The sequence below is a fragment of the Pleurodeles waltl genome, chromosome 9 (assembly GCF_031143425.1).
Source record: "Pleurodeles waltl isolate 20211129_DDA chromosome 9, aPleWal1.hap1.20221129, whole genome shotgun sequence".
Classification (NCBI taxonomy): domain Eukaryota; kingdom Metazoa; phylum Chordata; class Amphibia; order Caudata; family Salamandridae; genus Pleurodeles; species Pleurodeles waltl.
Genome location: NC_090448.1, coordinates 975,551,891 through 975,578,874, shown reverse-complemented (window position 1 = coordinate 975,578,874; position 26,984 = coordinate 975,551,891). Strand labels below are relative to the sequence as shown.

At 42.7% G+C, this 26,984-nt stretch overlaps 1 protein-coding gene across 3 annotated transcripts in view; it reads left to right on the top strand.

Annotated features, from left to right (window-relative positions):
* Positions 1-26,984, top strand: part of TMEM63C (transmembrane protein 63C) — a 529,797-nt gene that overhangs the window by 323,043 nt on the left and 179,770 nt on the right. For all 3 annotated transcript variants that reach the window (XM_069208424.1, XM_069208421.1, XM_069208422.1), the window contains 3 exons: positions 3,337-3,410; positions 6,398-6,478; positions 14,464-14,584. In XM_069208424.1, coding sequence (XP_069064525.1) covers positions 3,337-3,410; positions 6,398-6,478; positions 14,464-14,584 — 276 coding nt within the window. The remainder of the gene's footprint in view (positions 1-3,336; positions 3,411-6,397; positions 6,479-14,463; positions 14,585-26,984) is intronic.

Genomic DNA, 26,984 nt, shown 5'->3' with positions numbered 1-26,984 from the left:
CCACGTACAACTTATCACATGGACATATTAAGCAATAAACAATATGTTGTATTGCAATCAAAACTTTCTCTAATCACAAAACCTTCTGTTCTCCTTGGAATTTTCAGTTTCTTACACCTGGTTTTGCAAGCTTTACATTTCATACAACAGGAAAAGCCTCCTTCTGTGTTATTCTTGATATTACCTTTCAATGTTATGTCATTACGATACAAATCATCCTTCAGAGATCTACTTCTCCTAAATGTTATTTGAGGACTATCATTGATCCAGTTGCTCAGAACTGGATCAGTCTGCAAAATGTGCCAGCTCTTGTTCAAAATAGACCATACTATTAGATTGATCACTGAAAGTTGTAGTAAATCTGATGTGATCATTGTCCTTCTTCTGAATTTTATTCATCCTGTACAGAATATCATCTCTGCTCACACTTTTCACTTTCCGTCTGGCTTGATCTATGACCCTGACCCCATAGCCTCTATCTTTGAATCTTTCACTCATCACTTCACAATCTTGATGGAAATCTACTGTCTCACTACAGTTCCTCCGAACCCTCAATAACTCACCAAAGGGGATACTATGTATCAGAGTTGTTGGATGTGCACTATGAGCATATAACAGACTATTCCCATCTGTTTCCTTCCTGTACAATTTGGACACTAATCTTTTGTTCATTACAGAAATTTCTACATCCAGGAACTCAATACGACTTAGGTCCAGATGTTTAGTGAATCTCAAGTTATATTAATTATCATTTAAATTCCGCACAAATCTCTCATCTCCCCTCCAAATTACGAAGATATCATCAATAAAGCGACACCACAAGACCACATTGGTATCAACTGAGTAATCCTCTCTGACACTTGGTCCTCCCACCAGCCCATGAACAAATTTGCATAGCTGGGGGCGAAACAAGTGCCCATGGCTGTCCCTTGCATTTGTTTATACAACTGATTATCGAAAATAAACAAATTGTTCTTGAGACAAAACTCAGTCATGGTGCACAACATTTCTGAATGGAAGAACAATGATAATGATCTCACTCTAAGGATGTGTCTAATAGCTTTAACCCCCAAGTCATGACCTATACTTGTATATAGGCTAGTAACATCTAAGATCAATAATAAAAAGTCATCTTCCCATTGGATGCCCTCTATGATTTTCAAAAAGTATGTGGTATCCCTCACATACGATGGTATTGACTCCACAAAGGGACGCAAAAAATAGTCGATATACTTTGAGGAATTTCCCAACAGAGAATCCATAGCCAAAACTATGGGTCTACCTGGTGGACTCACTATATCTTTGTGAATCTTAGGTAGAAGATATAATATTGGAATTTTCGGATGGTCGCATTTAAGAAATAGGAATCCATCCCATTCTATCAGTCCCTTATCTCTCCAATCAATCAACATACCATGATATTTCTTATTCATTGATTTCACATTTTCCTAGCTCACTTTTCTATAACACTCAATATTACTGAGCTGTCTCACTCCTTCCGCCACATATTTAGTGGTATCATGAATTACCACATTGCCCCCCTTGTCAGATTGTCTAATGACCATAGTATGATCCATTTTCAAGTCTTGGAGGGCTTTCCATCGGACACCTGTTAAATTCCTATTCTTCACATCCCTCATACCATATCTCATACTTTTCAACTGTTTAGTAATTTCCCATTCAAAAACATCAAGGGCATCACATTGAATGGCCGGTAAGAAAGTGGATTTGAATATATATATATATATATATATATATATATATATATATAATATTACACAGTGTTATATTGTGTGGTAGTGTTAACTAGGTCAGAGTTTCTGTAAGAAAAGCATTATTTATTTTTCTAATAACCGTGGGGCTGTGCGGCAAACCTTCATGAAACTTTAGAAAAACAAATTCATCCACCTCTGCTCCTTCCTGGAAACTTTCAGGGTGACCCATGAAGCAGGGGCTGAGAAAAAAGGAAGGGACCACATGGTTTCCCCATGCAAATTCTCATTGGAAATTTAGTAAGCGTTGCACAAAAAAAAAAACGGCTGAATTGAATTACATCAAATCAGGTAGAAAGCTAGATTTGTACCCTGAAAGCATGCTTTTTGTAATTTGGTGTAAATCTGTGCAGCTGTTTTGGGTAAATTAATAATCAAAATATGGTAATGTTTGAAAGATGGGTCCCCCTGGAGTACTGAAGTACTCCTGTACTACCGCATATTAAAAAAAATTTAAAATAATAATACCATTTTGATTGGCCAAGGGGACATTTTTTCAACCAGCCTTTGATCTTTTGTGTCGTTTATCTGAAGGCCATGTGTCTCCCTGAGTTCGTTTGGAAAATGCCTAAAGAGAGTTTTGTTCCAGCAAGCCTCCCCTATCTATTTGCATCCTTTCCCCTCTATGCTTTATTCTTAGTCTGTCTGGTCTTCAGATTGAAGCAAGATCACCTTAAAATTAACATTTTGTTGGTTACACCCATCACATGACAAGAACAGCACCTTTTCCGTGCCATATTGGAAAATACTGATCTGAAGCATAAATCATCTAGTATCAAAGCCCATGGCATTCCAAACGGAAATATGTTGACAGATGGTCACATTATTGATAGTGGCACATAAGGTGGCTGCAAATGAGACTCGGCTCCTTGATTAAGACAGTAGCAGCCATTTTGTTGAGACCCACTCATTAGGCTTGAGCATCCCATAAAGATAACACCTTACCTGTCCTCACTCATTGCCTTCCTTTCAGGAGTTAGAAATTTCTAGTGGAACATGGTAAGTCGTCACGCATCTAGAGAAAAGGGGTCAGGAGCCACATGTCTTTAAGAGTGGAAAAAACATACAGTTTCCTTGCATAGGAAGTAGAGAAATATCACAGAATTTTACAGCAGATAAAGACTGCAAGCTCGCCATTTCATCTGCCTGGCTAGGGGTGCAGTGTCAGTACAGGTAGAAGAATTGACAATTGTTTTGTAGATGAATTTGGACTGATCATGGATATACGTAGTCCAGCAGAAATCCAATGTTTAATCTTAATCCTTTCTGATCAACTGCTGGCACCTCAATTTCCACAATGGGCCAACACTTAAAGCAACTTATGGACAAGTCCTATTGAAATACCTAGAGTACATTATTGAACAGGAACACCCCTGTTCTAATGAGACCTAACACAAATTCATATTTCAGCCCTATAGAACAGGTTGAGAAGTGGATACGGAAACACATAGGATATGCAGGTGATGATGTTGGCCATCCTGGAACCTAAGAACTGCTGTCACCCTCACATATCCCATAATCCTTTGCTTCTTTTTAACTTTTACTTCTGGTTTCCTTCCTGCAGGTTGGCAGAACCCTCATGATTACCCAGATACCAAAGGAGATTTCAGACCCCTCCCTGGTCGTTAAACATTTCCAGTGAGTAAAGAAGCTTTATCTTCACAACTTTCAAGTGATTCTCAAACCCATTTCACACTACAGAATGGGCTTGTCAGTTCTGGGAGGAAGAAAGCTTTTTCTTGTGCTCTTTTTTGGCAATTGGTTTAATCTCCGGTCTGCTTTATAGCCATGTGGTTGGGTAAAGATGCAATATTATGTTAATCTGTTATCTTTCCTTAACCAAAGGCTAGTAAGGTTAATGTGCGAGTTGGGAAGACAAGGGCATCCCCCTACATGCTGAGCATTTACATAAGTTTATTGAAGTACAAGATGGAGCTGATGAGCACTCCTGGCATCTCCTGAGGTTAGTTAGCCAGTCAGAGCACCTTCCTTAGGAAGAATGAATGTCTCATTTGATATATACTGTACACTGGGCGCTTCTACCAATATTGCACTTTATGTGACTAGTACCATGTATGATATTCATCACCCTGTAATATTCAGCACTCGGTATTATCAGCCATTGTCTGGGGACGGTGTCAGCGAGCTTGCACTTCAAGGTAACTGGCTTGGGATAAGACCAGGTCAGAAGTGAGACAGCTAGTGAAACGGCTATTGCCACCTGGGGTCCTAGAGGTCTAAGCTGGCACACTGTACTGGTCTGTGCAGCAGGCATCCTAATTGGATGTGCCCAACTCACATCAGAACTATGCACCATATCACAAAGGAAAATTTATCCTCACCAGCACAGGCTGAGGTCCTGAGTTCCTACGTTTGGTGAGGAAAGCAAAAAGGAGATCCACAGCTTGAAACCTCAATTATTTTTCTCACTGCCAGTTACTGTTTAATTAAACTTAAAAGAGAACATTACTAATCTGTTTTTCAAGAGGGAGCAAAGATTTGCCCTCTGGCAGGTACCTTGTAATGCAGCAACCACCTCTGGGTGGAGGAATGGCTAGGTGATCCCTGGAATCCCAATGGCTCTTCCAGAAGTAACTGTCGGTGGGCAGGAACTGTACATCATTTTCACACTGACTGTGCAGCACCATTGTGCTGCACAGTCAGTGTGATGCCCAACACCATGTTTTCACCTGCATTAACTTTGATAATTCACGGTGGATGCAGGGGTAAAGGCATTCGCATGTGACTACAACCTTTACCAATGAGAAAATGCTCTTGACATTGCACAGGTGCACAGTTGCACCTGCATGATGACCAATATTACAGAAGTGATGGCACATGATTCTTTGGCCCATTCTGTTATACAGAAGTGCTCTATGGTGGGTGCAAATGCCTATTGCACCCTTGGGGATTTCAGTAATATTGCTTCTCGTGGTTATTTGTTGAGCTAAATTAAATCCGTTGTTTGGCCTCTAGACTGAGGCGAAATCACTACATGCAGTTTCTACCCACTGTCAACTGACTACAATGGACAAACAGTGCCTATCCCTGATCCCAACTCTACAGACCATAAATCTATTTAACCTATTCTATTCATTAGTGACTGGTGTTTACCTCACCCTTGTGCTCAAAGTAAATCAGTGTTTCAGTTGAGTGTGGTGCATTAACCGCTTCACCCATGGGCAGATAATACAAAAGAGATTTTATTAGATTTCTAAAAAGGTTTCTGAAAAGTGCTTACACACACATGAGGTGTCTGAGCTCTGCAGGCATCTGGTTCTTTATTAACCGTCTCAAAGGTAGCAGTACTTCTGACACCTATAGTAGGAGTCTAATTTGATGAAAACCAAACTTGAAATCAACAGGTTGTACACAGATCAGTACTGCAGACATTTTATTCCACCTCTAACTAGCTTATTGGACCGAAGTGTGTCACTTTTTCCAAGTTCTTTTCATATGAGAATAAGGAACATTGACAGTGTAGTCTTGGTGATCCATACACAGAGCTGATGCTTGTTCTACAGCTGACTGCAACTTAGAGCGTGCATCTGGACATGCATGCCATGTTTATGCACTGTAAAATGATACCACAAGGATATTTTTACCTCCCCACATTTCATGAGCACTTATAATTCAAATCTCATACAAAATAATTAAAAAAATAAATTGATATTACCGATATAGATATAATACAAACTTTAATCAAATGGGCGTGACCCAGGATTTCTGGCTGATATTTCACACATGATTGGCTGTGGTTAGGCAGGTCCAACGTAAAAAGGAATGGCATGAGGTTCACTTAATGGTGAGTGACTGGTATTTTATCACAGGGTAAACCTGGGTTCCACTGACCTACATGAGACTGTTTTCTAGTCGATTAGACTTTGTTGGTTGGTATACAACTCGACCAGCATCACAGATATGTTTAATCTTTGGTAGCTGGGATGAGACTGGGCTGTTATTCCATGGTGAACTTGTCTTATGCAGCTGGTGTGAGCCTGGTTCAGAATCACAAGGCAGACACACCCATTGTGGTTTGTCTTCATGCGTTTGACCTATGCTCCATTGGCTCATTTGAGACAAGCCCCCTATTGCGCAGTTGACATGGGCTCTGTTGGCTTTTGAGCCTGATATTATATCTCTGCTCCAGCCAGTACAATACAAGTAACCTGAACGCAGTTGTGCCCTGTGATGCTGGTCTAGTGTCACACAAGTGGCCAAGGCTTCAATGGATTCCGAAAGACTAGCCTGGTCCCACATAGTTGAACTCAACTCTGATCCCTGGCTGAAATTAGTCTTATTTCAAGTGGTTGTATAGGTCTCGAGTGGCTGGAATGAGATCAATTATTTTCTTAAGACTGCTCCATTGCTTTAGACTGGTCCATTGCTTAAGGCAGACAGCGGCTCTCGTGGTTTATATGAGACTGGTTCAGTACTAAATTGGTACACTTGGATTTTTTTTTCTTTTTACTTGTTATGATGTCCTTTCCACTAGGCATGTTTCTCCTGTTCTCTGATTTCAACTTTTAATTATAGCCCAATACATGCTTGTTTAGACTCCTGCCATTGTTGTTGATAGAGCTGGGGTCCCCCAGACCTTCTCAGCAGTTTTCCTTTTTTCACAGTGAGGCGTATCCCAGCTGCACAGTCACTGATGTCCAGTTCTGCTTCGATGTGCGAAGACTTATGAAGTTGGATGCCCAAAGGTGAGTTGCTGCATGAGTCATGATTGTCTGCAAATGTTTGAATTTTCCGTGAGGGAACTTCTGGCTATAATCCTCTCTCAGAAGGGAGTGTTAGAAATGGGCTAGATATTTAGATTGTACAGCACAGGGTGGTGTTTTTGCACCAAAGAACAAGTTATAAAATGTGTGTCTCCAGATAAGTTCAGGCACTTAAAAATGCTGCATACAACACAGCCTGGCTATGGTAAAGATCACATAGCTATTTCTGTATTTTTCTATCTACTTAGTAATTTACTTTGGTGACATTTGGCTGACTTAGCATTGCTAATAATGTACTTAGTCTTGATGTACTTTGCATTGTACAAAACTGAAAGGCAACTTGTTGAGTGGCAGCTATCGACTTATTTGTTTGTAGTGCAGTTGGGTTAGTGTTGCCCCAGCTTGGGTGTGTTAGAAGGGAAAAGGGGCAGGTCTGAAGAGACTGCCTCAGATAAAGAGAATGGTATTTGTGCCCATATTTTCCATTTAAAGCGGACAAAGACGTAGAAGCCGTGGGCATAACTGAAGTTTACCCTCCGTGAGCATACAATGATAGATGTGCATTGATCGAATCAGCGCAGATAAGTGTTTGAAATGGAGGAATGCGCCGAGGTAAGTTCTTCAGCAACAGGAGAGTAGTAAAATTAGATGTACCTGAAGAGAAGACCCCAGCACTGAAGAACAAGTGGTAGCAGTAGTGTGAGGGTGTTTGGCGAGAACCAGCACCAATGCCAGGGTCATACAAATGGAGAAAGGGTGCTCAGGAAAATCCACGCTTAGAGGAGACCTGTGGATCATTCAGCCCTCTGGTGAACCAGCGCAGGCCGGAGAGGGAAATACTTGTTGACTGCTGCCCAAGTTCCTTCTGCTCTGAGCAGTGAGTGGAGGGCTTGGCATTGGTACTCTCGCTGCACTAAAGAAAGTGCCTTTTCACAAAAGTTGATTTATCTGAAATCAACCACTGCTATGCACTGGAAGTTCTCAAAACAGTCTCAAACCGAAATGTCCAAGATTGTGTGATTAACCACTCAACCCTTTTGAAATCATATGTTTGGAACCACATAGGAAAAATGCACTGTTTTTTTTTTTTTTAGAGCAAATCCTCAGATGCCTGTACATATATTAGTAGCAAGCAAAAACCTAGAAATTAATTTCTCTTTACCTCTGCATCTCCACTCTGGATGTAAGCCCTCAGTGTTTTTTTTTCGTGAGGGGACCATCTGCTCATAAGAGGCACTTGCGGCCAATCCCTCCCAATGCGCCAGTCATCATTGTGAATTTGGAACTTGGTTACTAAAAACCTGTAGTTTGAGTGTTCTACTCAAAGCTTCATGATTTTGAGTGGCTCTGCCATGTTTTGAAAAACTTGACAAAATATGGAAGAATATGGGTAACATTAGACACATAGCGTTCTTGACCAGCTTTCTCCTAAAGGTGTTCAAAGACACCTGTAGTGAACACCCCATACTAGGTTAGAAAATGTTCTGAAAACAGTTAACCTTTTAAGTAATCCTTAAGTTTAGTGACAAATCTTGGATGAGGCTTAATTGATAGACCCCTAAACCTGCTTAAAATTCGATCTGTGGTTAAAAGATGATGTCCCTCACCTTAAAGAAAAGACATCCTGTGCCCCAGCTAAAAAGTGGAGTGGAGCTGTGAAGCAGAACTGTAGGAAAGTGGGGTATTAATGCAATACCTTCATTTTATCCCCAAATAGGTCCTTTGGATTCAAACTAATAAATCTCTAGCTCAGTCCTGGTAGTGTGGCATAATGCTGTAGGCTTTAATAGAGTAACAAATGTAAACTATTCCAGAGTACCAACACAGATGATAAATAATTGACACGACTCGAAAGAAATCTGGCACAGCTTTATAAAAAAAATTAAGCAGATTTGTGTATAATTTTAGTCAGCAAAACGAAGGCAATCGGGTGACTATAACCAGAGCTATGGTGCATGTCACTCTTTCAAAATAATAACATTGCAGTCAATGGGAAAATCCACTAGTGACAATCTGTCACTTGCAGGTCGAGTTCAGTGGAAACCACTGGGGTGGTAAGGTGAGACGGGTACCAGGACTAGACTCAGACAGTCATTTGATTTTTACCTGGCTCGTAAAGTCCAGTGCAGAGTAGTCCTGGCTGTTCCTGATGCAGAACGTGGGAGCCGCGGGTACTTGTTTTGCCACTTAGACGGTGCACATGAGGAAGGGGATACAAAATCTCTACAATGGTGCCACTGGGGTTCGGGTTGAGGATGCTACAGGATTCCCTGTAGGCACAACATCGAAAAAAGATAGTGGTAGCCCGACTGGCCCCCAACAAGACTTGGTAACAGCAAGTTCAGCCTTTGGTCTCTGGAGTCCGGAGGAAAGCTGTAGCTGCTTGAAACTTGCTGGGAGTCAAGACTACGTTGTCCACAATACACTAGACCATTTACCTTCGGACAATCCCTCGGCAGGCCAATGGAGAGTGTGAGTCTGACCTTCTGCTGCAGTGGATTAGTATGTCTAGTCCAAGGGACTTCTGGAGTTGCTTTTGGCTTGCAGAGGGGTTCTTCTGTCCTTTGGAATCTGTCCCGGACGAGTTGCAGTCGTGCAGTTGCAGGGTGGTACCCACAGGTGCAGTCTTTGGCACCTATTTCTTTTGGCAGGTCTTGAAGTCACAGGCTAGGATCTCTTCTTTGTCTGTTGTTGCAAGTCAATCAGATCTGAGGTTCTGGTGCCAAGGGAGCCCCTTAAATCCTCTTGCCCAAGCTGGCCTTTTGTTTCTGACTCCTGGGAGAGTTCACACCTCCTAGCAGAGGGTCAGGCTGCTGTTTTGGTGGCAGCAGCTATAGGCTGTCAGCCAGGGCACAGGAAAGGCCTGTGCAGCCAGGTGGGCAGCCTCTAAGGTAGCCACTTGGGTGCATGCCACATCGCATCCGCCAAGGGGAACAAGTCAGGTTTGATGAGCCAAGTAATTTTAAACCAAAATGGAACTTCTCAGTGTCACCATAATGAGCTGGCAACTGCTGGCCCCCTGAACACTTATAGCCCTTAATGGCACAGGGGCTTCTATAGGGACATATAAGCTTTCACTTATATGTTCACACTTTTAATATAATGGACCCTTCCTCCTGGTCTCAGAATGCCTACCCTATGGGGTGTCTGGCATACATTAAAAAATAGTGCTGTGACCTTGCCGCTCATGGGGAGGGCATTGTTGACTTTTGGCAGTTTTCACTGCTCATGCAGACTGCAATGGCAGGACTGCTGTCATCTGTTTACTTGGGTCACTGTGTGCCACAATCAGTGCTGCAAGCCCTGGTGGCCCCTTTTCCTCCCTTGCCCTGGGTACCACTGGTACCACTTACCAGGGATTTATAAGGCGGTTAAAGTCCTTGCCAATTGGGGGGTATCAATTCACAAGCATCATATTTTAGAGAGAGGACACTGGCACTGTGGCCTGGTTAGCACTTTCAGAGGCAAAACCATCATCAATGGAGAAATATGTATTTGAGTGACCATACACAAAGGGTATTTTCCTACAAGAATTTATCAGATTAATTTGGTACATCATCGTAAAAGTGTCCAGCATTTTACAACATATTAAGTACCAACAGGTGATTATAAACTGCTATCAACCTCAGCAGTAATGATGGGGATGCCCCTGATCCAAGTGGCTGCTTCGGGCTGCTTTTGAATAGAGACGTTCACAAAGGTGTCTGCTGTCTCATAAACAGAAGAATATTATATCTCTGATCGGATGCAAAGCTTGCAGAAGATCAGTTTTGGACTCCCAAAAAAACTTCGGGCCATTAACAACATCAGTGTAAATTAGCATACAAAGGGGAAATGTTTCCTTATTTCATAGACTTACATACAAAATATAATGGCTTTTCAAATTAAACCTACACCTGCTACATTGTCATATATAAACAAACATATGATTATTTGATTACATATTAATGCCATTATTAGGAAATTCTTAAAACACTTTGAACCATTACTAGTATTAACGAGAACTAGTGCCCGCATCCATTACCTAGATGGATGCTGGAATACTGATGTAAAAAGTCCCCTTTATCCAGTACACCATGCTCACCCCAGCTCCAACCAATCTGGGCTACCAGCACAAGGGTTTTTGTCACTCAATGGGTACTTAACGGTATGCAGTTTGTAAATAAATGAATTGAACACACTGCTAACATTCTTCCATATGACGCCCATCCAGCACAATTGAATTGACCACCAAGCTTGAAACCAAGCAAAGCCAAACGTAACAAAAATATTGAGACAATTTAGAACATTGGCAAAGCTACTTTCCAGGAAAATTGAAATGAAACTTGACTAAGGTCCAGTTGGCACAGTTCTGGATTCAGTGTGTGCTACTAAGTATCTCTTTCTATGTAGGCATCGTGAAGCAAAATATCAAAGTGGAGTCAATCTAATCGGTCATTGTTCAAGCAAAAACAAGGATAAAACATCCTTTTACAACCAAAAGATGAAGCAGATCTGTGAAGTACATCCTTCACATGGGTCAACAATAGACCGCCTCTGATCTCTCATTGCTTGTGAAACTCAGCATCTCGCTTTTGTAGTCTGTGTGTATGCCCAATCCATCCCCTGGTAAAGCTTCAGGGTCATCTTTGTTCTGACTTCAAGAACTTGACTAAATGAATTCCCCTTTTGGATTGCAGAACACTGAATACTACAGTTCTGTTCATAAACACTCAGCTGGCACATTCAGATAAATTTAAAACATTTTTAAAAGACAAGGTTATTATGAATCATAATTTTGAAAGTAACAGCAATACCATAAAAACGCAAACGCTTAATGTATCAGTGAGAGTTTCTATAATTTGAAACAGAAAAAGGGTACAACAGTTTACTGTTTTTATTTGCATGCACCACTTGATAGAGCAATGGCAACAAAATTAGACAAGATGGCTACCATGTTTTGAAATAGTTTACAAGCTGTTAAAGAATATTGCAGACACTCGTGACCTGGAACAAAGCACATTATTCATCCTGATTTTGGGCAGCCAACACCGAGATGATTAAGAAACTGCATGTGGGAAGATGCGGAGATAGTGGTGGCTGATCGCATTTGTGCAAAAATCCCTAATGTTGTTAGGCACCCACTGAAGGAAACGTGGCACCTCTAAATCAATACCTCGATTCTGCTTCGAGTGAATTCACAGAAACATGCATATTCCAACAGGCATCACACAGGATATCCTTCACTTAACTAAAAAACCTACTAATGTCATAAGAGACTGCAAGACCATGCCACCCACTGTCATTTGTACAGCATGGAGTAGATGTCGCAGTACACACTGTTGAAAATGAAAAGTGCCTAGAGTAATGTTCAGGGCTTCCAGTGCTTTGTTGCGTGACCTTATCTACAACTTGGTGTAAACTTGGTTTGGTGAAAGGACTTCTGAGCCCTTCCCATTGAGCTTTGCTCCTTCCAATGCTGTTCCTTATTTCTACGGAACAGTCAATGGAATTACACAGTGACAAGAAGTGCTGTAAGACCAGCACAGAAGTCTTCAGGTCTTTTCAGATTCAGGATAGTTTTGCAGGATAGGTTCCTGTTGCGAATTACTGTCAGAAAGATTTGTTTAGATCTCCAACTGGGAACTTCAGAAATGAACAGGAGGACTAGGTCCTTTCCACAAAAACGTACATGGAATAGTCTATCGGTCTCTCCGTTGCCTCTTCCAGTCACATGTAATCTTTAGGGCAACCGGTATGGAATCCAGGGGCCAATATCACAAGTTGCAATTCTGATATGCCGATACCTCAGTGTACTGGATCTTCATGGGGCCATATCTCAAAATGAGCCGGATAGTCAAAACATTTTGATGTCCTTAAAAACCTGGTAAGTAGGTTGAAATATATGTGAACTTCCCAGGGAATCCTCAGACTACTATGTTTGTGAAAATACCGCTAATGCTAAAACAGAATCTTTCACAGGTGTCTCTCTAACGCTTTGGGGCTACTTTTGTGACTGGGTTAAAAGCTCCTGTGGCAAAGCGACATGCAGCACTCATATAAAGTCATTACAGAGTCTACAGCTCTTGGAATAAGGTAACCTCAGGGATTTCTGAATGCCTTCAAAGCCGACTAGGTAGGGATTTAACCCCAACTTACTGTAGAGCAGGGGGCGAAACAGTTACATGGCAGAGGACTTGTGAAGGGGGCTTGTTGGGAAGAAAAGTCCAGATTGGGAAGAAAGAGTAAGCCCACCAGATGAGATACAAGTCCCTGCCAGTTCAGTCAGTGTGCCAGGGATGGACTCAAGTCATAGGGAACAAAGTGGCTCTTCTGAGCCCGAGGAGCTGTGGCAAAATTAGCCACAGCACAAGAACACAAGAACCGAGGGGTGGCTGTGCAGATGGGGAATACAGTCATTCACACATTCTGGAAGGGCATCATAGACCTCTTTCCTGGGGTTTACAGGAAAAATTGTTATACCCAGCTACTACACATCTTTACTGCCACCGACTAGGGGCTTATTCATTTCTCTCCTAAAAGGTTACTTCTTAGACTAATGAAAAAAAGGAAAATATTGGATAGTTCACAAGCATAGCTTAATTCTGATTTACTGTCAAAGACCAGCTGATAGAAAAAACGTTGAAAGCACCTGAAAAGACAAAGTTAAGTTACCCTTCTGACAGGGAGCACTGAATTTTATTCATTACAAGAGACCTTTTTAGAAGTTAGCCGACAATAATGCTGGTAGCTGAATAAAACTAAACTGCATAAACACTTGAATTAAACTTACCTTTTATAATATACTTTAACAATTATTAAGCATATCTATTCCTACCACTGTTGAAAAAAGGGTAGTATAGTAGGCACATTGCTGCCCCCTCTTAAGAGGGTCAGAGGAACTCTGTGTCTGAGATGTAACCCTGAAGAGAAAATGATAGAAGGAAAGAGATTCCCTAAGGAAAATATTGTAGAAGGGGAGAGTGACTGGGGAGATATAGGGTCTGATAGACAAGAGAGAGAGATGCCTGGGGGACATTATTACATTGGCAAAAGTGGGAGAACTGGAGGAGAGTGTCAGTTGGCAACTGAGGTACATATTAGTGTTAGAACTGAAATGATGTGTAGGGGTAAACTTTAACACATTGGAGAGAGTGGTAGAAGTAAAGGAGAGTGTCTTGGGTGTCGGTAGTACATCAGAAGCGGTGATAGAAGTGGAGCAGAGAGTGCAGGGGACTTTAGTACTGAGGATGAAGTGTGATAGGCATGACAATTGTACATCGGAGAGTGGTAGATTTGAAGGAGATGTCAAGAGCTATGCTGAGTTTTGCTTTAGTACATCTCTGAGGGTGGTACAAGTGAAGAGGTGTATCAGGGTAAACTGTAGATGTTTAGGACGGTGATAGAAGTGAAGAGAGGTGTTGCGGTGACTAGTATGGTCTAGAGATTGATAGAAATAAAGAACTGTATTGGAGTTTACTTTAATACATCCCGAGAGTGGTAAAAGTGAAGAGCTGTATTCAGATTAACTTTAATACATCAATTAGAGTGGTGCAAGTGAAGAGGTGTGTCAGGGCAAACTGTAGTGCATTGATGACAATGGTAGAAGTGAAGAGATAAGCCAGGTTCAACATCGCTGTGAGTGGTGGAAGTGAATAGCTGTGCCCAGGGTTAGCTTTAATACACCTGAGGAGAAGCTCACGGAAGATGTTGGCACTGAGGACAATGTTGTAGATCTGAATAACTGTCTCCTTACACTGAGGCATGACTGGTACACATAGATGAGTGTGTCTGTGGAAAGGTTTGTGAAGAGACCTGGGAGCGCCCAGCACTGTTGAGACCATGGTGAAATGCTGTTCCTTCTCATGTGGCCAGAGATATCAACCTTCCAGGTACCTTTGCTAATGATAAACAATAAATAAATCAGTAGCAATAAGTGATTGTCTATCCTCGGCTCTCATCTGATCACCTGCTTTTTCACTTTACAGGCGGAAAGCAATGAAGGGCCGTCTTTACTTTGCGGCGAAGGCACAGAATGAGGGGAAAATTATGATAAAGACACACCCATGTGCCCGCATCTTCTGCTGTGACTCTTGTGGCTTTGAGCAGGTACTGAATAGGGAGGAGGCTGTGTGTTTGTGTGTAATAACGCGCTAGGATTGCTGTTTCCTAAGGGATTTATTGAATATTGAACACTGTGTGCAGGGTCTGAAAGCAGCAGCTTGAAAAGTATCTTGAGGTTTAAAACAAATCTAAAGCTGATAAAATCCAGCTTTCTGCAGTCATAAGATTTAGGTTTACACCATCGATGTAATTTACCTTCAACTGCAGTGTGTTTTGTCAAGATTCCTTGCTTCCATCCAGGCAGAAGGGGTAGCCTCTTCTCCATTCAGAAAGCTGACTAGCTACAACACTTGCTCATCCTTCACTGAAGAAGCATCACATTGTCTGTGTTAAAATTAACTTTCTTGTTAGCTAGCACATGCCCAAGCAGGAAATAAATCAAGAAACACAATACTGCTTCCCTCTCTGATCCACCTATTGGTCCACTTCTCCGGATTCCACCTACCTTGCTAATATATTCTGAAGCCAGATGGGCCTCTTGCTTCTGGAAAGCTCTGAAACTCATGTGTACCTGTAAAACCTTCCACAACACCAACTTCTTAGCCACCACCACTTCCTCAGTCAGCACAGTGATTATCTCCTCTCCACAGTGTTCCTCAGGAAACGTGGTCCATCTTATACAAATCAGGCACAGCTCTCAAAAAGTCAACTTTGTGACTGGCCTATCCGTCTTCTTTGCCTCTGATTGCAACACAGCTGCTAAATCAGTTCATAAAAGTGCTCCAGTGCAATCCCGAATCCACATTGACCCTTACTTGCTGCAAACCATGATGTTGTTCAAATGAGTCTTTTCCACTGCACATAACACTATAGAAACTGCTGCAGGAAAGAGCTCAGCTTTTTCAGTAACAAGTAAGACATAGAACATCTCTTCGGCAAGCCGTTGGCCACAAACAGAAACCCATCAAATTGCATGCCTAACAAATAAAAGCTAACCATGTGCTACTTTTGTAGAGAAAAAGCTGATTTGATTGCAGTTTCATATCTAAACCCCCCTCTACTTTGTCTCATGTTCTGTCATTCTCGTGAATGAAATCATTGGCAAACTGATCCTCCGTAGTCATCAACAGAAACTCCTCTTCGGCTGTTTTGGACACTATCTCCATAGGGAGGAGCACAAATAGGCTGTACAGTGGGCAATAGTAAAAAGGGCCATCCACTCTTCTACTTAAGATTTTTTCCTCATTTGTCCTATCCACCTGCAGCATGGCAAACACTGATTCAAATTCTTCACATAATGCCTCTTTGTGGGCCCTGGTTCCTGAACCAAAGCCCCTGCTTAAACTCCCTGACCAAAATACCTGCAGCTTACCTAACTTGGTAAAAAGCTAACCATATTCCAGTACATCCTTCTTAAATGATGTGTGAGCCATTACATATATTCGTCCTGTGACTGAGTGTTTTACACCACACTTGGTCCGCTTGCACCACCTTTGGTAAAGTTATGTAGTACTCTTCTAGAGAATCCCCTTGGAACGACCTACATTCCTTACCTGGCTGAAAATGTCTTCTGGGGACCATCCCACCCCAAATCAGCTAGGATGCCCCAGAAAGACCCAATATTGTGCAGGAAGGATACTGACGGCATGGGGTATGGGTGGCCACTTCAGTGGTGCCTTGTAATTTGGAAGCTAAGGTCCTTAACTAGTCCTCCCCGCTGAATTTCTGCATATTTCCCAATTCTCATGTAAAATTTCTTATTGGATTTTACCTATGCCATGCCATCACAGTTTGCCAGAGTTATCCAGATCGCATCTGTGTACCTAAGTAACACAAAACAGCGTTCTTAGTGTTCAAAATAAGCACTTGAATATATAAGGAATACTGATGTCCAGTTCTTAAAGGTGACTGTACCCTACTGCATCCTCAACAACTCCTTCAAACCTGCTTTTTTGCCTGCTCTCTGTAACAAAATAAGCACATCAATAAATTGCCTTTCTAGAGGTTTCCCTTGTGTCCCAGTGTTTTTTTTATCACCAAATATGGATTTTTCTATAGCTTTTCCAATCCTCCCCGATCCCTGTCCTCGATATACGCCTCTCTCTTTTTTGCTTTCCCCTGTTTTCACCCCCTTTTTGTTTCACTGTCCATTTGTCATCTTCAGCACTTTTTCCTTAGAATGTCCCAATTCCAGCCCTTATCCACTGATCTAGGGACCCCATACTTGTCTCGCACATACAACACCTCATCCACCCTTCTATCCTCCACACTTCTTGTTTACTTTCTGACTTTATATCTTGTTTGAGCACTGACCAACTACAATATCCTCTGTCAGCCTTTCTCATAGACCTAGACAAATAATGCCTCTTTCTTTATTAATCCTTTTCTTCCCTGTGTGGGTTCCTGCTCTCTTCAATGCCCCACAAAACATCAACTTTTTTGTTTTGTAAGCCACCCTCTCCTTTACATCTCACGTTTTTTACCCTATTTTTGATCCCCATATCGTCTTCTCCCCTTACCATCTTAACTTCCTGTACTTCAAGAACTTCTTCTATCTTCTCTTCTTCATAATACAGTTTACCATCTGATTCAGCATCCAAACTGTCCTCCAAGATTTGTCCAGGTCATCCCAGTATGTGTCAGTCCAGTTAGATTTTTCCCTGGGATTTTTCCGTCTTGTGCACTTCTTCTCATGACCGTCAGATGGACCATACTGAACCCAGTTCTATTTTCATGCCGGTGGCTGAGTCGCACATACCTTTACAAGTGACTGGAGCAGCTCTCTCATATTAACTTTTGGCTTATTTTGCTTATTTGCCTTCTGATCACCAAACCAGACAGGCTACTACACACAGTTCTCTGAACACCCCATCCATCTCTTCCACCTGTCTACTTTACCCGCACCCATTTACCCACGCACCCAGCTCAAGACTTCATCTCTTCTTTATCTCTTCCCCACACATTCCTTATTTAATTTATTTTTTATTTATTAATTTATAAAGTGCACCCTCTTCCCCTGAGGGATGTCCCAGCGCTGGACTTCACACTTGCCCAGATCCAGCCTTCACCAAGTCTATGGAGTGGAGACACCCAAGTCTTCAACATTCTCTGAAAGACTTACAAATGCACTGTCAAACATAGATTCAAAGGGAGATTATTCCAGTGGACAGCTGCCAAAAAATTAAGAGTGACCACCCATTCTGGATTTCTTGATTCTTTTGTAGTACATAAAAGCTTGATTAGCAGAGTGGAGATCCTGCGCTGGCTTATAGAATGTAACACTGTCGCTTAAATTTGTTGAACCATTGTCATAAAGGGCTGTGTGCCCGTGGAAAACTAACTTAAAAATTGCTCTGTTACGAATTGGAAGCCGGTGAAGAATTTTAAGGCAGGTTGAAGTAGAACTCCAGCTATGCCTGTTACAAAACAGTCTTGCGTCACATTCTGAATAGACTGAAGAAGCATGAACAGATAAACTTACATGGCCACATATAGCACATTCCCATAGCCTAGCCTACTCAAAATCAAAACTTGAATTATATTCCTTTTCCACGTTACTGGGAGCCACCAAAATAGCCTTCGAAAAGCACGTAACAGTCCAAAGCAACTCCTGCACACTGTATTTACCTATTCCTGCATTGAACGAGAATCATCAATTAGGAAACCCAAATTCTTTTCCATCCTTTTAAGCCTGGGTGCAGGACCCAACAACGAAGTCCATCAAGAATCATTCCAGACCGTGCATGCCCCACAAAGAAGTGAAAAGTGATTTCTGTTTTGCCTGCATTAAGTTTTACACAGTGTGCCACCAGCCATCCTGCTACCTCCGAGAGACAGCCTGCTACGTTCCCCTGAATCTCGGTATACTTTAGTACAATCCTTCTTCCCATTGATTCCCCATCTGTTTTATTTCCTTCTCCCTTAGCTCTGCTGTGCTATTCCCACCATCTGTCCTTTGCCCCACCTCCATCCACCCTGGCATGGCAAAACTCTTAATAGTCAGCCCATTTCCCATATCCTTCCTTATGTCCATTAGAATAGCCCCCCTGCCACTCAGAGTGGCTGTGTAGTGTTCCCTCATAATCTAGCGCTTCAGGCAAGAGCTTACCAACTGTGTCTGCCGCTACCAGGCATTGGATGCATTGCAAACACTCCAGAATCTTTTGCCTCTGTCTAACACCACACCACAGCACAGCCATTATGGTTCATGGTGTGCTGATGTATAGACTGCCTCTGCACAGGCAAGCCTGCACTGCTGAACTTTCTCCTCTGCTGCCTCTCAAGCACTTTTCTCTACACACAGAGGAAAACAGTGTGTGCACCACAGGCATCTCTTCCTGTTCATCACACCTGTGCTGTCCCATTCCTTTCATTTCACTCCACCTTTCTATTCTTCACTACACTACCCCTAACCCCCTGTCTAACTTGAAATGCTGCAAGGTGAGTCTTCGCCACCAGAAACCTGGTATGCAGTGCACCATCTCGAACCCACAACCACAACACCCTGCTGGTGTAATACTTTACATCTATGCCTTTGCCGTATTAAGGATGCAGAGGCAAAGAGGATGTTAGACGCACTGACTGTTCTTCAGTCAGTGCACCCCTCCAAAGACGACCCTTGCTGAGATGGCTGCATAGTCCCTGCAGACCTCTCCCTGTCACTCTCCGCACCCACCAGCAGGGGATCTCTGTTCCCCTTTAAAGTGTAGGTTAGGTGCCACCTGCTCTGTGAAACACTGCCCCTAAGGCAGCCATGAGTTTGTGTCTGCCCGGGGGGGGGGGGGGAGACAGATAATGTGCTGTAATAGGGTGTACTGTCTCTGTTTGCTCCGGGCGCACTCTGTTAAAAGTGGCTGCAGCACAAACAGGGACAGTTTCCTCCTCCCTATAATACAGTTGTTAGCCACCATGCACCCATACAAATGGCTTTTACAAATATACTTCAGTCTCACTGCAAGTACTTACACCATTATGCATCATTTTACAAACATTTAAACATAAACAATGATTCACTCAAACTTAACTTAGTTTAGGCCTTGTCAAGTAAAAACGGTGCAAGTGTAGATCCATTTGCTAAGGCAGGGTTGTCACAAGGTAATTGTACTTTTGTTAGATTTCATTTGAAAAATAACAAAAGAAAGTCCTTTTAAGAAACTAAAGTTTCAGTTAGTTTATAGTGGCTTTGTCATTAAAAAATGAAAAGAAATTCCCAAGCTGGGGTACTACACACAGTTCCACACTACAAGTGATACAAAACCTGAGACTTCTCTGCTACACACACTTCACGATGCCCAGTACAGACAGTATACAAAGGACACGTCTGAGCAGGCAAACTATACAAAGACCCAAAACACACACTCCATGCAATACATATGTTTGTACACATCCTTTAAAAAGCGACAGGATTGATTTCTGATATACACACTCGTTAAATAAACACACTTTTGAGACTTCATACAACCAGGTGCCTGACACACCTGATGGGCACGCATACTTCATGAAGCCAAATAAACAATCTGCATATGATACTGACGCCCAAACACAGCACACACCCTGGTCCAATACATCTTAGGATGACCAAATCCAGATACACTATTCGTGAAACACACACCCAGTATATATAATAGTAAACACAATGGTGCACCCAGATACATACAAAGCACACAGTCCAGTAAGACTGTAATGTTTATTGTTATGTGTGCTGCTGCTTAGCAGAAGTATCATAAGCAGCTGGTATTTTATAAAGTGTGCACCAAATTGACAGTCTTAGGTGCCTATATGTGCAATTTATATCACCTAGCTACTGTTAGTTGCTTGGTACACTCAACGTATCTGGCTGAAAGACACTATCCAGAACACTCGATTCAGAAACTGCACGAAATATAAGGTGATACAATAGTTTGTGCACACTTGTTAAAAACATCCACTGGACTTATGACAAACCCTCATTCTCCTGACTCCATATACAGTCAGACTGATACATGCACTCAACCCATATACACAGTCCATGTGACACAGATGACCCAATTCTGACTCTACACACGCTTGACAGTAAGTCACTTGTGATATAGACACACGCCTAATACAATAAACATTTGACTTTATGTAAGCTCTGGGCCTTATTTAGAGGTGAATGGGCACTCCGTCAGAATTATGGTTGATGTTCCATCCATCCCATTACAAGTGCATTATAGTCAATGGTCCTCGAAACACAGCAGATGGTACACCATATTCTGTCCACCAAAATAACACTTCACACTGATATACCCACTTGAGGGACACAAACATTTACAATGCTGATTAAAACACTCCATGCAGTCCGTATGATTCACATAGCCGCCCAATGCAATGCTTACACATACTGCTGCCTTTACAGACATGCCAGAAATGGACACGTCTCAGCGCACTCTTCAGAGACCCACACTCTCCTGCCTCCATATGCACTGTGACTGATATATATATATATATATATATATATATATATATATATATATATATATTATTTCTTCAACAGATGGACTGATAGCCATCTGACGGCTGCACCGATCCCATCACGTATCTCCCAAGTGTCGAAGTCAATTGAGTCCAAAGCGCTCGTATTTAGTTGATGAATTTATTTATTTAGCTAATATAGGTAATTCAGAGTCCCGAATGAGATGTCTGTCAACGCGTTTCGGCAAAACGCCTTCTACTGGACAGTTATATATGTTCGATGGCATGTGTAGCTGCAGATACACATGCTGTGCACTGTTCCTTCCATCTAGTGTTGGGCTCAGAGTGTTACAAGTTGTTTTTCTTCAAATAAGTATTTTCGAGTCACGGGACCGAGTGACTCCTCCCTTTCAGTTCCATTGCGCATGGGCGTCGACTCCATCTTAGATTGTTTCCTTTCCGCCATCGGGTTCGGACGTGTTCCTCTTTGCTCCATAGTTCGAATCGGGAAACTTAGAAAATCATCGAAATTCGTCGGTATTGTTTACGTTCGGGCCCGGTTTAGTTTCATCACATCGTCACCGACAACAAGACCGCTTCGGCGGCCCTTCAGGGCTTCCGCACTTCACCGAGGCCTGGTCGGCCCGACCACACCTGTCATCGAAGACTAATGGACCGGACCCCCTTCCGTTTCTGTCCCATGTGTCACGCCAAGTATCCTTATATCCTTATACAGACCAGCATCGGGTCTGTAACCTGTGTTTATCGCCCGAACACAGAGAGGATACTTGTGAGGCCTGCCGAGCATTTCGATCCAAGAAGACTTTAAGGGATCGACGCGCAAGATGACTACAGATGGCGTTGAAGCCGAAACAACATCTCAACGTCGAAGAAGAAGAAATGCGGATATCCATCCAAGGATCGGACTCGGATGAATCCAACGGTGATCGACGGCGGCGAAAAAAGTGAGTACACCTGCCCCGTCCCACACCCAAGGTCAATCCAAAAAAGTAAAGGCCACGGGTACGCCACTGCCAGAAGGCCATGGCTCCACCCACAGAAAAGAAGGTGACCAAGTAACATCTGCACTGAAAAAGGCCAAAATTTTGCCAAAGACTTCAGACTCCGGTCGAGAAACCGGCACTGAAAAAAGTTGACGTCGAGAAATCGAGTCGAGCAAGCCTCGAAAGAGCTTATCGGAACCGAAAAAGACAATTTCGATGGGAATTTTGGTACTGAAAAAAAACAGCTTCGGAGCCGAAACAGTCTTCCTACACTGAAGAGCAAGGGCTTTCTTTGCAGCTCAAACAAAGGCACAGATTTGAGCAAGAACTGGATTTAGAAGAGCATGACCAAACTCAGAAAAGGTTAGAAAGCCAGAAAGACACAGGGAAGATTCAAACCATCCCTCCGCTCAAGTCAAAAAGAAAACTGGCTTTTCATGAGACTGAACAACCAAAAGCCAAAGTGGTTAGAGAAAGGTTCACCACCCCCACATTTCTCACCACAAACATCCCCACTCCAATCACCACAGCTGTCACCAGTGGGTCACCAATGGCACAGTAACCCACACATACTGGGATGACTCAAGACGATGCGGACCCCTGGGATCTATACGACCCACCTATATCGGACAACAGCCCAGAGTGTTATCCAACAAAACCTTCACCACCAGAGGACAGTATGTCCTACACACAGGTATTGGCCAGAGCAGCAACATTCCACAACGTAACAATGTACTCGGAACTGGTGGAGGATGACTTCCTGTTTAACACTCTGGCATCCACGCATGCATCGTACCAAAGTTTACCTATGTTACCGGGCATGCTTAAACACGCACAACAGGTCTTCTAAGAACCTGTAAAAGGGAAAGCCATCACGCCAAGGGTCGAAAAGAAATATAAACAACCCCGGTCGGACCCAGTGTTTATTACTCAACAGCTCCCTCCGAACTCAGTGGTTGTGGGGGCTGCAAGGAAAAGGGCAAATTCACAATCATCAGGGGATGCGCCACCCCCTGATAAGGAAAGTCGAAAATTCGACGCAGCAGGGAAAACAGTGCCATCGCAAGCAGCCAGTCAGTGCGAATTGCCAACTCACAAGCCCTACTTGCCCGCTACGACAGGGCGCACTGGGACGAGATGCAAGACTTCATCCAGTACTTGCCTAAAGAGCACCAAAAACGGGGCCAACAAGTGGTTGAAGAAGGACAGGCCATATCAAACAACCAAATCCTGTCTGCCCTGGACTCTGCTAATACAGCAGCACGGACTGTCAATACAGCAGTAACAATTAGAAGGCATGCATGGCTACGAAGTTCTGGGTTTAAACCAGAGATACAACAGGCGGTATTGAATATGCCGTTTAATCAACATCAGCTATTCGGGCCGGAAGTGGATACCGCAATAGAGAAAATGAAAAAAGACACGGACACGGCCAAAGCCATGGGCGCGCTCTACTCCTCCCAATACAGAGGAACATTTAGGAAACCATAATTTAGGGGAAGGGTTTAGACAACAACCATCAGAACCACCCACCTCCCAAACAAAACCCACCTACCAGTCTCAGTACCAGAGAGGGGGGTTTCGTGGTTCCTACAGAGGACAGTTCCCAAGATGAAGAGGGAAATTCCAGTCTGCTAAGCCCTAGCAAGCAGTGACTTCAATGTCACCCTTCCCCAACACATATCACCAGTGGGGGTGAGATTAACCAAATACTACCACAATTGGACACACATTACCACAGACATGTAGGTCCTATCAATTATCCTACATGGTTACTGCATAGAGTTTACAACATTCCCTCCAGATGTTCCTCCAAGACCGCACAAAATGTCTCTACAACACTTAGACCTATTACAAATAGAGGTCAAAGCACTGCTAGCAAAAGAAGCAATAGAGCTAGTACCCCATCACCAGAAGGGAACAGGCGTTTACTCCCTGTATTTCCTTATCCCGAAAAAAGACAAAACGTTAAGGCCTATCTTAGATCTCAGAACACTGAATCTCTTCATCAAATCAGATAATTTCCACATGGTAACACATCAGGACGTAGTCCCCTTACTAAAACAAGGGGAATACATGGCAACACTGGAACTCAAGGGTGCGTATTTTCACATACCCATCCATCCATCTCACAGGAAATACCTCAGGTTTGTAATACAAGGCAAACATTACCAATTCAAGGTGTTGCCGTTCGGAATAACAACAGCCCCCAGGGTATTTACAAAATGCCTAGCTGTAGTAGCAGCTCATATAAGGAGACGTCACATGCACGTATTCCCATATCTAGACGATTGGCTAATAAAAGCCAACACTCAACGACAATGTCAGGTTCACATGCAATACGTAATAGATATTCTATAAATTACCAAAAATCACATTTACAACCATCCCAAATACAATACTTGGGAGCAACACTCAACACACAAATAGCAATTGCCACTCCAAGTCCACAAAGAGTTCAGTCGTTTCAAAATATGATATCAAGCATGCACCAAACCAACACTACACGGTCAGGTTTGTGATGAAACTACTAGGCATGATGTCCTCATGCATAGCTATTGTCCCAAACGTAAGGCTACACATGCGGCCCTTACAACAGTGCCTAGCGAAACAATGGACGCAGGCACAGGGTCCGCTCCAAGATCTAGTGTTGATAGACCACCAAACACACTCTTCACTTCAGTGGTGGAACCCTGTAAATTTAAACAAAGGGCGGCCTTTTCAAGACCCAGTGCCTCACGCTATTATCACAACAGACGCCTCCATGATTGGTTGGGGAGCACACCTCAACAATCGCAGCATACAAGGTCAATGGGACAGTCAGCAAAAACAACTTCACATAAATCACTTAGAACCTTTTAGCAGTCTTTTTTAGCACTAAAAGCCTTTCAACCCCTACAAGCCCACAAACACATTCTTGTCAAAACAGACAATATGACAACAATGTATTATCTAAACAAACAGGGGGACACACACTCGTCACAGCTGTGTCTCTTAGCACAAAAAAATTGGCATTGGGCAATTCAAAACAACATTCGCCTCATAGCACAATATATACCAGGCATTCACAATCAGTTAGCCGACAATCTCAGTCGAGATCACCAGCAAACTCACGAGTGGGGAAATACATCCCCAGATTCTACAAGATCACTTCCACCGCTGGGGGACACCAAGCATAGATCTGTTTACAACAAAAGAAAACGCAAAATGCCAAAACTTCGCCTCCAGATACCCACACCCTCAGTCTAAGGGCAATGCTCTATGGATCAGCTGGTCAGGGATATTTGCTTACGCTTTTCCCCTCTCCTGCTCATTACTTATCTGGTCAACAAACTGAGTCAAAACAAACTCAAACTAATACTTATCGCACCAACGTGGGCTCGCCAACCCTGGTACATCGCACTGTTGGACCTATCTGTTGTACCCCACATCAAACTACCAAACAGACCAGATCTGTTAACACAACACAACCAACAGATCAGACACCCGAATCCAGCATCGCTCAACCTAGCAATCTGGCTCCTGAAGTCTTAGAATTTGGATATCTAAACCTTTCCAAAGAGTGTCTGGAGGTCATTAAACAAGCAAGAAAACCCACAACAAGACTTTGTTACGCTAACAAATGGAAAAGGTTTGTTCGCTACTGCCAGGCTAATCAAATTATGCCATTAGACGCCTCCACACAAAACATTGTAAGTTATTTACTACACTTACAAAAGTCCAATCTAGCCTTCTCTTCCATTAAAATACATCTCACTGCAATATCTGCTTATCTGCAGATTAAACATCCAAAATCGCTTTTTAGAATCCCAGTTATTAAAGCCTTTATGGAAGGACTAAAAAGAATCATACCCCCAAGGACACCACCAGTACCTTCATGGAATCTTAATATTGTATTAACACGACTCATGGGCCCACCATTTGAACCCATGCATTCTTGTCAAATCCAATTTTTGACTTGGAGAGTAGCCTTTCTAATAGCCCTCACTTCACTTCGAAGAGTTAGTTAAATACAGGCGTTTACTATTCAAGAACCCTTTATACAAATACATAAACATAAAGTGGTTCTCCGTACAAATCCACAATTTTTACCAAAAGTCATATCACCGTTCCATCTAAACCAAATTGTGGAACTCCCAGTGTTCTTTCCACAACCAGACTCAGTAGCTGAAAGGGCATTGCATGCATTAGACCTAAAAAGAGCGCTAATGTATTACATTGACAGAACAAAAAATTTCGTAAAACAAAACAATTGTTCTTAGCTTTCCAAAATCCTCATGCAGGTACCCTCTATCCAAACAGGGCATTGCCAGATGGATAGTTAAATGCATTCAAACCTGTTACCTTAAAGCTAAAAGAGAATTACCCATTACACCAAGGGCACACTCCACTAGAAAGAAAGGCAGCCACCTGGTCTACGCCCCATACATTTACTAAGCATTACTGTGTAGATGTGTTAGCAACACAACAAGCCACAGTAGGCCTGGCTGTATTAAGAACATTATTTTAGACAACTTCAACTCCTACAGACTGACCACCGCTTTTGGGGAGATTACTGCTTTGTAGTCTATGCACAGCATGTGTATCTGCAGCTACACATGGCATCGAACAGAAAATGTCACTTACCCAGTGTACATCTGTTTGTGGCATGATATGCTGCAGATTCACATGCGCCCTCCCACCTCCCCGGGAGCCTGTAGCCGTTTTAGTTGCATGTAAATTGTAAATATGTAAATAAATATTCTTTTGCTACACACTAGGTACATACATTTCTACTCCATTGCATGGGCACCTCTGGTATCCTTACTTTACCAACTCCTACCTCACCCTGTGTGGGGAAAACAATCTAAGATGGAGTCGACGCCCCATGCGCAATGGAGCCGAAAGGGAGGAGTCACTCGGTCCCGTGACTCGAAAAGACTTCTTCGAAGAAAAACAACTTGTAACACTCAGAGCCCCCAACACTAGATGGCAGGAACAGTGCACAGCATGTGAATCTGCAGCTTATT